The sequence below is a fragment of the Cetorhinus maximus genome, chromosome 3 (assembly GCF_964194155.1).
Source record: "Cetorhinus maximus chromosome 3, sCetMax3.hap1.1, whole genome shotgun sequence".
Classification (NCBI taxonomy): Eukaryota; Metazoa; Chordata; class Chondrichthyes; order Lamniformes; family Cetorhinidae; genus Cetorhinus; species Cetorhinus maximus.
In genome coordinates, this window is record NC_135881.1 from 3,264,509 (window position 1) to 3,279,348 (window position 14,840).

Genomic DNA, 14,840 nt, shown 5'->3' on the forward strand with positions numbered 1-14,840 from the left:
GCTGGAAAAACTCAGCAGTTCTAACAGCACCTGTAGAGAGAAAAAACAGAGTTAATGTTTCGAGTCCGTATGACCCTTCTTCAGAGTGGTCACACCACTTAGGATAGGGTCTTCTGATTTGGTCAGTGGCCAGGGCCAGGAGGGTGTGACTGCGAGTGAGGCAGGTAAGGGGACCCAGAGGGCAGGGGTGTGAGCCTCTCTCTCAGCTTGTCAGGATGAGAGTGGGGATTTTTTTTTAATTCATTCACGGGATGTGGGCTTCGTTGGCTGGGCCAGCATTTATTGCCCACCCCTAGTTGCCCTTGAGAAAGTGGTGGTGAGCTGCCTTCTTGAACCGCTGCAGTCCATGTGGTGTAGGTACACCCACAGTGCTGTTAGGGAGGGAGTTCCAGGATTTTGACCCAGCGACAGTGAAGGAACGGCCGATATATTTCCAAGTCAGGAGGGTGAATGAATTGGAGGGGAACTTCCAGGTGATGGTGTTCACATCTATCTGCTGCCCTTGTCCTTCTAGGTGGTAGTGGACATGGGTTTAGAAAGTGCTGTCTAAGGAACCTTGGTGAATTTCTGCAGTGCATCTTGTAGATGGTACACACTGCTGCTACTGTGCGTCGGTGGTGAAGGGAGTGAATGTTTGTGGATGGGATGCCAATCAAGTGGGCTGCTTTGTCCTGGACACTGACAAGCTTCATGAGTGTTGTTGGAGCTGCACTCATCCAGGCAAGGTGGGAGTATTCCACCACACTCCTGACTTGTGCCTTGTAGATGGTGGACAGGCTTTGGGGAGTCAGGAAGAGAGTTACTCGTTGCAGAATTCTTAGCCTCTGACCTGCTCTTGTAGCCACAGTATTTATATGGTGAGTCCAGTTCAGTTTCTGGTCAATGGTAACCCTAGGATGTTGATTGTGGGGGATTCAGTGATGGTAATGCCATTGAATGTCAAGGGGCAATGATTGGATTCTCTCTTGTTGGAGTTGGTCATTGCCTGACACTTGTGTGGCACAAATGTTACTTGCCACTTGTCAGCCCAAGCCTGGATATTGTCCAAGTCTTGCTGTATTTGGACATGGAGTGCTTCAGTATCTGAGGAGTCATGAATGGTGCTGAACATTGTGCAATCATCAGCGAACATCCCCACTTCTGATCTTATGATGGAAGGAAGGTCATTGATGAAGCAGCTGAAGACAGTTGGGCCAAGGACACTACCCTGAGGAACTCCTGCAGTGATGTCCTGGAGCTGAGATGACTGATCTCCAACAACCACAACCATCTTCCTTTGTGCTAGGTATGACTCCACCCAGCGGAGAGCTTTCCCCCTGATTCCCATTGACTCCAGTTTTGCTAGGGCTCCTTGATGCCACACTCGGTCAAATGCTGCCTTGATGTCAAGGGCAGTCACTCTCACCTCACCTCGGGAGTTCAGCTCTTTTGTCCATATTTGAACCAAGGCTGTAATGAGGTCAGGAGTTGAGTGGCCCTGGCAGAACCCAAAATGGACATCAGTGAGGAGGTTACTGCTAAGCAAGTGCCGCTTGATAGCACTATTGATGACCCCTTCCATCACTTTACTGATGATCCAGAGTAGACTGATGGGGCGGTAATTGGTCGGGTTGGATTTGTCCTGCTTTTTGTGTACAGGACATACCTGGGCAATTTTCCACATAGGTTTCCACAGTTTGCTCATCCACATAGGACTGCAGGGTGGATGAACAAACTGACGCCGGCCCTGTGGTACAGGAAGCCATCCAAATGGGGGGGAGTAAAAAGGAATGTAGTGGTTCTAGAGGACAGTATGGTAAGGGGGATTGACACGGTTCTCTTTAGCAAACAGCGAGAGTCCAGACAGATGTGTTGCCTGCCCGGTGCCAGGGTTCAGGACATCTGCTCAGGGCGAGGGAGGACCTTGCAGTAGGAGGGGGAGGATCCAGTGGTCTTGGTCCATGTAGGTACCAACGACATAGGCAGGATGAGGAAGGAGGCTCTGCGTAGCCAGTATGAGGAACGAGGCACCAAATTAAGAAGCAGAACCCCAAAGGTAATAGTTTCTGGATTATTACCTGAGCCACGTGCAAATTGGCATAGGACAAATAAAATTAGAGAAATGAATGTGTGGCTCAAAGGCTGGTGTGGGAGAAGTGGGTTCCGGTTCATGGGGCGCTGGCACCAGTACTGGGGAAAGTGGGATCTGTACCGTTGGGACAGTCTACACCTGAACCGTGCTGGGACTGGTGTCCTCTTGAGCCGCCTAACTAGGGAAGTAGAGAGGGTTTTAAACTGAATAGTGGGGGCAAGGGTTCAAATTTGGGAAGATGTGGTACACCAAAGGGTAGAGAGAAGGCAAGAGAGATAGGTATTAATATAGTATTAATGAAAAACAGACTTAAAACAACAAACTAAAGGCTCTGTATCTAAATGCAAGTAGCATTTGAAACAAAACAGATGAACTGATAGCGCAAATAGAAATAATTAAGTATGATCTGATAGCCATTACAGAGACATGGCTGCAGGATGACATAGATTGGGACCTGAATATTGAAGGGTATGTGACACTTAGGAAGGACAGGAAGTTAGGAAAAGGTGGAGAGGTGGCTCTGTTAATTAATGATGGAATTAGCACATTAGAGAGGGATATCCTACATTCCGGAAACCAGGATGTAGAAGCGGTTTGGGTTGAGATGAGGAATGATAAAGGCAAGAAGCCACTTGTGGGATTGTGTACAGGCCCCATAATTGTAACTACACAGTCGGACAGAGTATAAAACGAGATATAATGGGAGCTTGCCAGAAAGGTACAGCAATAATCATGGGGGATTTTAATCTACGTACAGAATAGAAAAATTAAATGGGCAAAGGTAGCTTAGATGAGGAGCTCATAGAATGATTTTGGGATAGTTTCTTAGAACAGCACGTTCTGGAGCCAACCAGAGAGCAGGCTATACAAGGCCTGGTATTTAGCAACGAGATAGGATTAATTGATAACCTCCTGGTGAAGGCACCCCTAGGTAGCAGCGATCATAATATGATTGAATTTTACATTAATTTTGAGGGAGAAACAAGTGTGTCCAAGGCTAGTATTTTAAGCTTAAATGAGGGTAATTATGAGGGCCTGAAAGCAGAGCTAGCTAAAGTCAACTGGCAAATGAGGTTAAGGCATATGTCAATGAAAGTTCAGTGGCAGACATTTAAAGGGATATTTCAGAATGCACAGAATAGATACATTCCAATGAGAAAGAAAAATCCCAAGGGGAGGGCCCACCATCTGTGGTTAACTAAAGACAGGATCAAACTTAAAGAAAAAGCATACAATTGTGCAAAGGCGGGTGGCAGGTCAGAAGATTGGAAAGAACATAAAGAACAGCAAAGAATGACAAAAAGATTAATAAGGAAGGGAAAATTAGAGTACGAGAGAAAACTAGCTAGTAATATAAAGACAGAGAGTAAGAGTTTCTATAGATTATTAGGTAGGTAGGTCAGGTGTTTCTCACGTGTTGGTGCAGACTTGATGGGCCGAAGGGCCTCTTCTGCACTGTGTGATTCTGTGATTCTGATTCTGTGATATTTAAATAAGAAAAGAGTTAACAAAGTGAGCTTTGGTCCAATAGAGAGTGCGTCTGGGGAATTGATAATGGAAAGTAGGGAGATGGCGGATGAATTGAACAGGTATTTTGCTTCAGTCTTCACTATAGAGGACACAAGGAACATCCCGGAAACAGCTGTAAATCAGGAAATGGAAGGGAGGGAGGAACTCGGGAAAATTACAATCACTAGGGAAGTGGCACTGAGCAAATTGTTGGGTCTGCGGTTGACAAGTCCCCAGGTCCAGAGGTCTTGAAAGAATTGGCTAGTGAGATAATAGATGCGCTGGCTTTAATTTTTCAAAATTCCCTAGATTCGGGGAAGGTTCCATTAGATTGGAAAATAGCAAATGTAACTCCTTTATTCAAAAAGAGAGGGAGACAGAAAGCAGGAAACTACAGGCCAGTTAGCCTAACATCTGTCATAGGGAAAATGTTAAAAGCTATTATTAAAGATGTTACAGCAGGGCACTTAGAATAATTCAGGGCAATCAGGCAGAGTCAACATGGTTTTGTGAAAGGGAAATCAAGTTTAAGCAATTCATTGGAATTCTTTGAAGGAGTCACATGTGCTGTGGATAAAGGAGAACTGGTGGATGTACTGTACTTGGATTTCCAGAAGGCATTTGATAAAGGCATTTTTCACTATGACAGATGTTAGGATAACTGGCCTACAGTTTCCTGCTCTCAGCCACATCAAAGGTTATTGCAGAAAATACAAGTTCGTGGTGTAGGGGGTAACATATTGGCATGGATAGAAGATTGGCTAGTTAACAGGAAGCAGAGAGTTGGCATAAATGCATCATTTTCTGGTTGGCAGGATGTGATGAGTGGTGTGCCACAGGGATCAGCACTGGGAACTCAACTTTTTACAATTTATATAAATGACTTGGATAAAGGGATGGAAGGGATGGTGGCTAAATTTACTGATGACACAAAGATAGGTAGGAGAGTAAATTGTGAAGAGGACGTAAGGGGGCTACAATGTGACATAGACAGGTTAAATGAGTGGGCAAAGATCTGGCAAATGGAGTATAATGTGGGAAAATGTGAAATCGTTCATTTTGACAGGAAGAATGAAAAAGAAGCTTATTATCTAAATGGTGAGAGATTGCAGAGCTCTGAGATTCAGAGGGATCTGGGTGTCCTAGTGCATGAATCACAAAAGGTTAGTATGCAGGCACAGCAGGTAATTAGGAAAGTTAATAGAATGTTATCATTTATTGTGAGGGGAATTGATTACAACAGGGGGGAGGTTATACTTCAGTTGTACAGGGCACTGGTGAGACCACATCTAGAGTATTGTGTACAGTACTGGTCTCCTTACTTAGGGAAAGATGTAAGTGCATTAGAAGCAGTTCAGAGAAGGTTTACCAGACTAATACCAGTGGGTTGTCTTATGAGGGAAGGTTGGACAGGTTAGGCTTGTGTCCACTGGAGTTTAGAAGAGTGAGAGGTGATGTAATTGAACCTTTAAGATACTGAGGGGTCTTGACAGGGTGGATGTGGAGAGGATGTTTCCTCTTGTGGGAGAATCTAGAACTAAGGGTCACTGTTTAAAAATAAGGAGTCGCTCATTTAAGACCGAGATGAGGAGAATTTTTTTCTCTCAGAGGGTTGAGAGTGTCTGGAACTCTCTTCCTCAAAAGGTGGTGGAAGCAGAGTCTTTGAATATTTTTAAGGCAGAGCTGGATAGATTCCTGATTAACAAGGGGGGTGAAAGGTTATCGGGGGGTAGGTGGGAATGTGAGGTTGAGGTTACAATCAGATCAGCCATGATCTTATTGATTGGCGGGGCAGGCTCGAGGGACCGAGTGGCCTCCTCCTGCTCCTAATTTGTGTGTTGCTATGTAATTAGGGATGGACAATAAATGCTGGTCCAGCCAGCGAAGCCCACATCCCGTAAAAGAATAAAAAGAAAATTTAAAATGAGGCTTTGAAAACCAGGAGCCACTGCAGGTCAACGAGCACAGGGGAGGCAATGGACTTCACAATAATGACATACTTCTGAGGAACTATGAAGTGCAACAAAGATAATTTTTGCTCAGCAAGTTCCCAATGAGATAAGTGATCTGATCTCCCGTTTTTAATGATGTTGGTCGAGGGATAAATATTGGCCCAGATCACCAGGGAGAGCTGCTCTTTAAAATTGTGCCGTGGGATATTTATATCCACTGGAGAGGACACACAACGCTCGTCTTATTATCTGTTCAAAAGATGGCAGATTGACAGGTGCGGAACTCCCTCAGTACTGACCCTCTGACAGTGCAGCACTCCCTCAGTTCTGACCCTCTGACAGTGCAGCACTCCCTCAGTTCTGACCCTCTGACAGTGCAGCACTCCCTCAGTTCTGACCCTCTGACAGTGCGGCACTCCCTCAGTACTGACCCTCCGACAGTGCGGCACTCCCTCAGTACTGACCCTCCGACAGTGCGGCACTCCCTCAGTACTGACTCTCCGACAGTGCAGCACTCCCTCAGTACTGACCCTCCGACAGTGCAAAAGTCCCTCAGTACTGACCTTCCGACAGTGCGGCACTCCCTCAGTACTGACCCTCCAACAGTGCAGCACTCCCTCAGTACTGACCCTCCAACAGTGCAGCACTCCCTCAGTACTGACCCCCTGACAGTGCAGCACTCCCTCAGTACTGACCCTCTGATAGTGCAGCACTCCCTCAGTACTGACCCTCTGACAGTGCAGCACCCCCTCAGTACTGGCCCTCTGACAGTGCAGCACTCCCTCAGTACTGACCCTCTGACAATGCAACAATCCCTCAGTACTGACCCTCTGACAGTGCAGCACTCCCTCAGTACTGACCCTCTGACAATGCAACAATCCCTCAGTACTGACCCTCCGACAGTGCAGCACTCCCTCAGGAAGCACAGTGTGGATAGGTGAACAGGACGTGGCGTGAGTTAGGACGACATTTTTGGATGAGCTGAAGTGAGAAATGTGTGGTAAACATACTGAATATGTAACCAACATTGCTCTCTTCATCTCTGAACGTTTGAGGGTAGGATTGACCTGAGTCCAGCTGCTCTAATGAGATGCAGACTTAGCAGTGTTGAAGTGTGGTGATAATTTTTCTGGGAATCTGATCTAGGAATAGATTGTTGCATTTGGCACCGGACTGCTTAGAATAGAAAAGAAGGCGATAACCGGGGCGTGGGTTCTGTCACTGCACCTGTCACAGATGGTGATCCTGGGAATAATGCCCCAGTCACAGGAATCTACAATATTTCCAGGTATCCACTCACTGTAACCTTCCACAGAGGGATGATATACTTGCATCGGAGACGCTACAGCGAAGGTTCACTAGATTGGACCCTCCGGTGAGGCGGGTTGTCCTATGATGAGAGGCTGAGTAAATTGGGTTTATATTCTCTGGAGTTTAGGAAAATGAGAGGCGATCTCATTGAAAATTGTAGCTATGAGGAGAGATTGGAAAGGCTGGGGTTGTTTTTTCCTTAGAACAGAGGAGGCTAAGGGGTGACTGAACTGAGATGTACAAAATTATGAGGGGCCTAGATAGGGTAGACAGGAAAGACCTGTTTCCCCCTAGCTGAGGGGTCGATTACCAGGGGCAGAGATTTAAGGTGATTGGTTGATGGATTAGAGGGGACGTGAGGAAAAGCTTTTTCAACTAAGGGGTGGTGGGCATCTGGAATTCACGGCCTAAGTTGGTGGTTGAGGCTGAAACGCTCAACTCACTTAAAATGTACCTGGATCTGCATCTGAAGCGCTGAAACCTGTAAAGCTACGGACCAGGCGCTGAGAAGTGGGATTAAAATGAGCGGCTGGTTTCTTTTTCATCTTTTTCTGGACGACACCAGACACACGATGGGCTGAATGGCCTCTTTCTGTGTGGTAACCTTTCTCCAATTCTATGGAAACCTACAAGATTCTGAGGGGGTTAGGGTTAGGGTGGGCACTGAGGGATTGTTTCACTGATCGGGGAATCTAAAACATGGGAACAGTCTAAGGATAAAGGGGCTGTTCATTTAGGACCGGGATGAGGAGAAATTACTCCATGCAAAGGGTTGTGAATCTTTGGAATTCTCTACCCCAGAGAGTTGTGGATGCTCCATCGTTGAATACATTTAAGGCTGGGAGAGAGAGATTTTTAGTCTCTCAGGGAATTCAGGGATATGGGGAGTGGGCAGGAAAATGGAGTTGAAGCCCAAGATCAGCCATGATGGTATTGAACAGCAGAGCAGGCTCGATGGGCCGAATGGTCTACTCCTGCTCCCATTTCTTATGTTCTTATGATATCAGAAAGCACTTCCTCACACGAGGAGAGTCGGTGCAGGGGAGGGTTGGCAGGGGTGGGGTCAGTTGCCAGTCGGAGTTTTCAATGCTGCAGTGAATAAACATTTTGTGGGTCAGATCTGGAGTTAGGGTGGACAGTATGGGATTAAGGTACAGACCAGTGTCCAGGGCTGAGCCCAAGCCACTATCCACTGTGAAAGGCTGCTATGCTGAGCCCTGATTCCGTGGGATCCCTACGGACAAACACTGCCCTCCCCATCCCCTCCCAACAGCCTCTCGACACAATCCAGTTTGAGCCTCATCTTCCTCCCTTTCCCTCCCCTATCTCCTGCCTGCCCCCATCCCCTCACCCTGCCTCTCAAATTCCCGCAAAAACCTCCCCCTTCTCGCCCTCCCCTGCCCACGTACCTTCTCCCCTTCCCCCACCCTCTCCTACATCCCTCACCCTACCCACACAGGGAAGTGTTCTGTGACAATACCTGGTTTTCCGTCGACTCTCCTTTGGACTGCGTCTTTAACTCCACTTTGAGCCTCAGTTCAGACTCCACTTTGGATCCCGGCTCTGTGTCCAGGATTTCGGAAAGTCCCAGCGGCCAGAGGAGGTACAAAATCACGGAATTTGGGATGTAGCCGTCCAGGGCAATGGGGATTAAGGGAACTCCAGCTGAACTGGGCCAATCGCTGGCCTGTGGAACAGGGAAATTCGTCAGGAATTAACAAGTACTCTGCACGCAAGCATGTTAACATACAAGTGATAGTATAATTTCTAACCGGGTGCTACACATTCCACCATTAAACATTTGGGAAGTAAGAAAGGACTTGCATTTCTATAGTGTCTTTCACCACTTGAAATTCTTCACAACACAATGAAATACTTTTCAGGAGCAATGGATTTTTGTAAAGCAAGTTCTCCAAAACAACATTGAGATATTTTTTTCTCTTTCACGGGATGTGGGCTTCGCTGGCTGGGCCCAGCATTTATTGCCCATCCCTAATTGCCCTTGAGAAGGTGGTGGTGAGCTGCCTTCTTGATCCGCTGCTGTCCACATTGGCCCCAGGACACCAGGGAGAACTCCCCTGCTCTTCAAACTTGTGCCATGAGATCTTGTATATGCACTGGAGATGACAGCTAACTTTCATCTTAATGGGCTGGTCAAAGAATGGCAGATTTGACAGTGCAGCACTCCCTCAGTACTGACCCTCTGACAGTGCAGCGCGCCCTCAGTACTGACCCTCTGACAGTGCAGCACTCCCTCAGTACTGACCCTCTGACAGTGCAGCACTCCCTCAGTACTGACCCTCTGACAGTGCAGCACTCCCTCAGTACTGACCCTCTGACAGTGCAGCTCTCCCTCAGTACTGACCCTCTGACAGTGCAGCACTCCCTCAGTTCTGACCATCCGACAATGCAGCACTCCCTCAGTACTGACCCTCCGACAATGCAGCACTCCCTCAGGACTGACTCTCTGACAGTACAGCGCTCCCTCGCTACTGACCCTTCGACAGTGCAGTGTTCCCTCAGTAGACCCTCTGACAGTGCAGTGGTTCCTCAGTACTGACCCTCTGACAGTGCAGTGCTCCCTCAGTACTGACCCTCTGACAGTGCAGTGCTCCCTCAGTACTGACCCTCCAACAGTGCAGTGCTCCCTCAGTACTGACTCTCTGACAGTGCAGCACTCCCTCCGTACTGACCCTCTGACAGTGCAGCACTCCCTCCGTACTGACCCTCTGACAGTGCAGCGCTCCCTCCGTACTGACCCTCTGACAGTGCAGCACTCCCTCAGTACTGACCCTCTGACAGTGCAGCACTCCCTCAGTACTGACCCTCTGACAGTGCAGCACTCCCTCCGTACTATACTGGTGGTGTCTACCTCTATTATGAACTCAAGTCTCCAGAGTCCAAGATGAGAGTACTATCCACTGAGGGATGGTCGACACACTGAAAAGGGGAAGAGGTAGAAGAGGTTTACACGTGGACATGGATCACTCGCCCCTTTCACATTGGTCCTAATCACAGGTAGCGTTTGGGGGAAATACTAAAAGCCCAAATGTGAAATGTCAGGGCCGGGTGAGTCGATGGCTCCATGTTGGCACTCACCAGTTTTTCCCTGGTAGTGACTTCATCCCAGGGTTCCGGCAGAACCAGAGGCGGGAAGAAGCCTCTGACGATGTTGGTGCATTGATACGGATTCTCAAGGAGACGCTTCTGCTCCATCAGCTGCCCACTGGGATCGACAGTCTCCAACTCGGGAATCTTTCAAAACATCACAAGCGGAACAGGTAAAACGGGGATCCAACTGGGTGCAGGGATAGAGAAACCTAACATTCGACCCCCGCCCTCCCACACCTGTTTGTAGTCAACCGGGGGGGGGAAATTAATATCAAGCTGTCCCTGTAACAGGGGGTGCAGTTAGAATCATAGAATGGTACAGTACAGGAGGAGGCCATTCAGCCCATCGTGCCTGTGCTGGTTCTTTGAAAGGGCTATCCAATTAGACCCACTCCCCCCACCCCCTACTCCTTCCCCCATAGACCTGTAAATTTTTTCTTTCTCAAGTATTTATCCAATTTCCTTTTGGAAGTTATTATTGAACCTGCTTCCACCGCCCTTCCAAGCAGCGCGTTCCAGGTCACAACAACTTGCTGTGCTACAAAAGAACTCATTTCCTCCGCCGGTTCTTTTGCCGATCAGCTTCAATCTGTGTCCCTGTGGTTACCGACACACCTGCCACTGGAAACGGTTTCTCCTCCTCCACTCAATCAAAACCCCTCATGATTTTGAACTCCTTTATTTAAGTCTCCCCTTAATACTTTTCCAGCACTCCATGTGGGCTGGGAGGAGCAGGAGTGACACCCCACTCTGACTCCTCAAGAAAACATTCAGGTTGCCCTCCCCACAATTGTCTCTCTTCCAAACCACATTCCCCCCACCACCTCCCCCCTAACTGTAATCACAGAACTTTCCCCTTAACCCCCAAAGCCCCAATCTCCAGCTTTTGACCCTTTCCAATTGTCAGGGACCATCTCTGTTAAGTTCAACAGGGCCTTCATACCCCGAGTCTTTTCCCTGGGCTCCTCAACAGCCTCCCTGTGAATATCGGGCCACAGTCTCTATAACAAGACATCCCAACACAAACATCATCTCACCCCCTCCTTAGGGGGCAAGTAGAATTTTTCAAGAAATCTCAAGCAAAGGGATCAGTATTTCTACAATTCATATCAACCGTGGGGCCAGTTGCCTACTTGGATTTCACGAAGGCGTTTGGCAGACTGGTCAGGAAAGTGAGATCCCATGGGATACAGGGGAAGGTGGCAAACTGGATCCAAAATTGGCTCAGCGACAGGAAACAAAGGGTAATGGTCGATGGATATTTTTGCGAATGGAAAACGGTTTCCAGTGGTGTTCCACAGGTCTCAGTGTTGGGGCCCTTGCTGTTTGTCATATATATTAATGATTTAGACATAAATGTGGGAGGCATGATTGGGAAATTTGCAGGTGACATAAGAATTGGCCGTTAGCTGATAGTGAAGAGGATAGCTGTCAACTGCAGAATGATCTCAATGGTTTGGTGGGTGGGCAGAGAAGTGGCAAATGGAATTCAATCCAGAAAAGTTCTAGGTAATGCATTTGGGGAGGGCAAACAAAGCAAGGGAATAGTCAATAAACATAAGGATATTGAGAGGGGTCAAGGAAGTGAGAGACCTTGGAGTGCATGTCCACAGGTCCTTGAAGGTAGCAGGACAGATAGATAAGATGGTAAAGAAAGAATATGGATTAACTTCCTTTATTGGATGAAGTATTGAATACAAAAGCAGGGATGTAATGATGGAACTGTATAAAACGCTGGTTAGGCCACAGCTGGAATTGTGTGGACAGTTCTGGTCACCACATTCCAGGAAGGACATAATTGCTCTGGAGAGAGTGCGGAGGAGATTTACAAGAATGTTACCAAGGTTTGAAAATTGCAGCTATGGAGAGAGATTGGATAGGCTGGGGTTGTTCTCCTTAGAACAGAGGAGGTTAAGGGGTGACCTAATTGAGGTGTACAAAATTATGAGGGGCCTAGATAGGTTAGACAGGAAAGACCCATTTCCCCTAGCTGAGGGGTCAATTACCAGGGGGCAGAGATTTAAGGTGATTGGGAGAAGGATTAGAGGGGACATGAGGAAAAGCTTTTTCAACTAAGTGGGCGTCTGGGATTCACGGCCAAGTTGGTGGTTGAGGCTGAAACGCTCAACTCACTTAAAATGTACCTGGATCTGCACCTGAAGTGCTGTAACCTGCAAGGCTACGGACCAGGTACTGGGAAGTGGGATTAAAATGAGCGGCTAGTTTCTTTTTTCCCTTTTTGGCCAACGCAGACATGATGGGCTGAATGACCCATTTCTGCACTATAACTTCCCCTTGTGCATGTCCCACTACATTCAATCAGATGGTGGCTGATCTGTACCTCAACTGACTTAGCAGTTGCAACTTGGGTGCGTGTCATCAGCTCTCTATAAAAGTCGGCAGCTTTTGTTATTGCACAGAGTGTGGGTGCACAGAGTTTGACAAGACCTCAGTGCGACGAGGTACGAGTGTTAACTTGGAAATTTGGTGTAGGCAAGAATCTCTCTGGTAAGATTTTCACAAACTATAATTTAGATTAACAGGCAGACTCTGACTTAGAACCTTAAAACCGTTAGCTGGTTAAAGAGCCTGGTTAACAGAAATTGCCTGGCAGTGGTAGTTATCTGTCATGTTGTAGGAAGCTGATTTAGCAGTTGCACCTTGGGTGTGTGCCATCAGCTCTCTACAAAAAGAGGCAGGATTTCCTCTCATACAGACTGGCAGCACGGAGTGCATTGAGGTACGATTGCAAACTTGGGAAATCCAGTGCAGAGGAAGAAGGAGGTGTCGCTTTTTATATCTTTTTTCTCGGCCTCTAGAAGCTGGTGAGTTGTTCAAGGCTTTCATGAGGAGAGCAGGTGAGCGATCGTCCGGTGAGTTTTTAAGATTTTATCCCTCTGAACACAGGCAGTAGTTTAAATCAGTACTGGAGTACCGGAGTATTGCATTAAATTTATAGATTAACTAGTTGGTATAATTACAGACAACAGCTAAGTGATGTTTATAACATGAAACCTAATTACTTAAATTAAATGTAATAAAAATGCCGGGGCAGGTGATGTATTGCAGCTGTTGTATGTGGGTTCCAGTGCTTTATTGCAGCTGTTGCATGTGGGCGCCACTGGACACCAGTGTGGCCAACAGCAAATGCATCTGCAGTTAAGTGTCTCCGAGTTGCTGAGCTGGGGTCCGAGTTTCGGACACTGAAATGCATCAGAGGGGTGGAAAGTTACCTGGACACTTTGTTCCAGGAGGCAATCACACCACCCAGGCTAGGTACTTCAGATCTGGCCTGTGGTCAGGGACAAGAGGGTGTGACATGCAAGTGAGGCAGGCATGGGCATCCAGAAGGCGGAAGTGGAGGAGCCTCAGCCCTTGCAATTGCCCAACAGGTTTGAGGTTCTTGAAGTCCATGTGGATGAGAGAAAGGACTCCGGGATGGATGAGCAAACTGACCACGGTACCATGCCATAGGGAGCTATTCAAGTGAGGGGAGTAGAGAGGAATGTAGATGTAGTAGGGGACAGTATATTCAGGGGTATTGACACTGTTCTCTGCAGCCAAGGGCATGGGTCCCAAAGGTTGTGTTGCCTTCCCGATGCCAGGGTTTGGGATATTTCCTCGTGGCTAAAGAGGAATTTGCAATGGGAGGGGGAGGATCCAATTGTCATGGTCTACGTGGGTATCAATGACATAGATAGGACTAGGAAAGAGGTTCTGCTGAGGGAGTATGAGCAGCTAGGGGCTAAATTAAAAAAACAGAAGCTCAAAGGTAATTATCTGTGGATTGTTATCTAAGCCACGAGCCAATTGACATAGGGTAAATAAGATTAGAGAGATGAATGCATGGCACAGAGACTGGTGTGGGAGAAGTGAGTTCATGAGGCACTGGTATCTCTACTGGAGAAAGAGGGAGCTTTGCTGCTGGGACTGCCTTCATCCCAACAGCACTGGGACCAGAGTTCTGGCAAGTTGTATAACTTGGTCTCTGAAGAGGATACAAAGAGTCTGCAAAGGGATTGGTTGAGCAAATGGACAAAAATTTGGCGGATGGAGTATACTGTGGGAAAACGTGAGGTTGTCCACTTGGGCAGGAAGATTAGAGAAGCAGAATATTATTTAAATGTGGGGAGACTGCAGAATATTGCAGTACAGAGGGATCTGGGTGTCCTTTACATGAATCACGAAAAGTTAGTTTGCAGGTACAGTAAGTAATTAGGAAGGCAAATAGGCTGTTGGCCTTTTTTGCAAGGGGAATAGAGTACAAGTAGATAAGTCTTGCTGCAACTATAAAGGGGTTTGCTAAGATGCACTTGGAGTACTGCGTACAGCTTTGGTCTCCTTACTTAAGGAGAGATATACTTGCATTGGAGGCAGTTCAGAGAGGGTTCACTCAGCTGATTCCTGGGATGAACAGATTGTCTTATGAGGAAAGGTTGAGCAGGTTGGAACTGTACTCATTGGAGTTTAGAAGAATGAGAGGTGTTCTTATTGAAATATATAAGATCCTGACAGGACTTGACAGGGTCGATGCTGAGAGGATGTTTCCTCTCGTGGGAGAGACTAGAACCAGGGGACACAGTTTAGAAATAAGGTGCCTCCCATTTAAGACAGAGATGATGAGGAATTTCTTCTCTCAGAGGGTCATTAATCTTTGGAATTCTCTTCTCCAGAGAGCAGTGGAGGTGGGTCATTGAATAGATTCGAGGTTGAGTTGGACAGATTTTTGATTGACAGAGGTTTATTTTATTCTTTCATGGGATGTGGGCATCGCTGGCAAGGCCAGCATTACCTGCCCATCCCTAATTGCCCTTGAACTGACCTTACTAAGGTCGTTTCAGAGAGCAGTTAAGAGTCAACCACACCTCTGGTGGGTCTGGAGTCAC

At 47.3% G+C, this 14,840-nt stretch overlaps 1 protein-coding gene across 1 annotated transcript in view; it reads right to left on the reverse strand.

Annotated features, from left to right (window-relative positions):
- LOC144674952 (uncharacterized) overlaps positions 1-14,840 on the reverse strand; it is a 63,888-nt gene that overhangs the window by 36,363 nt on the left and 12,685 nt on the right. Inside the window, exons 5-6 of the mRNA XM_078536047.1 lie at positions 9,943-10,098; positions 8,324-8,530 (exon numbers count right to left, since the gene is read on the reverse strand). Coding sequence (XP_078392173.1) covers positions 8,324-8,530; positions 9,943-10,059 — 324 coding nt within the window. The 5' untranslated portion in view covers positions 10,060-10,098. The remainder of the gene's footprint in view (positions 1-8,323; positions 8,531-9,942; positions 10,099-14,840) is intronic.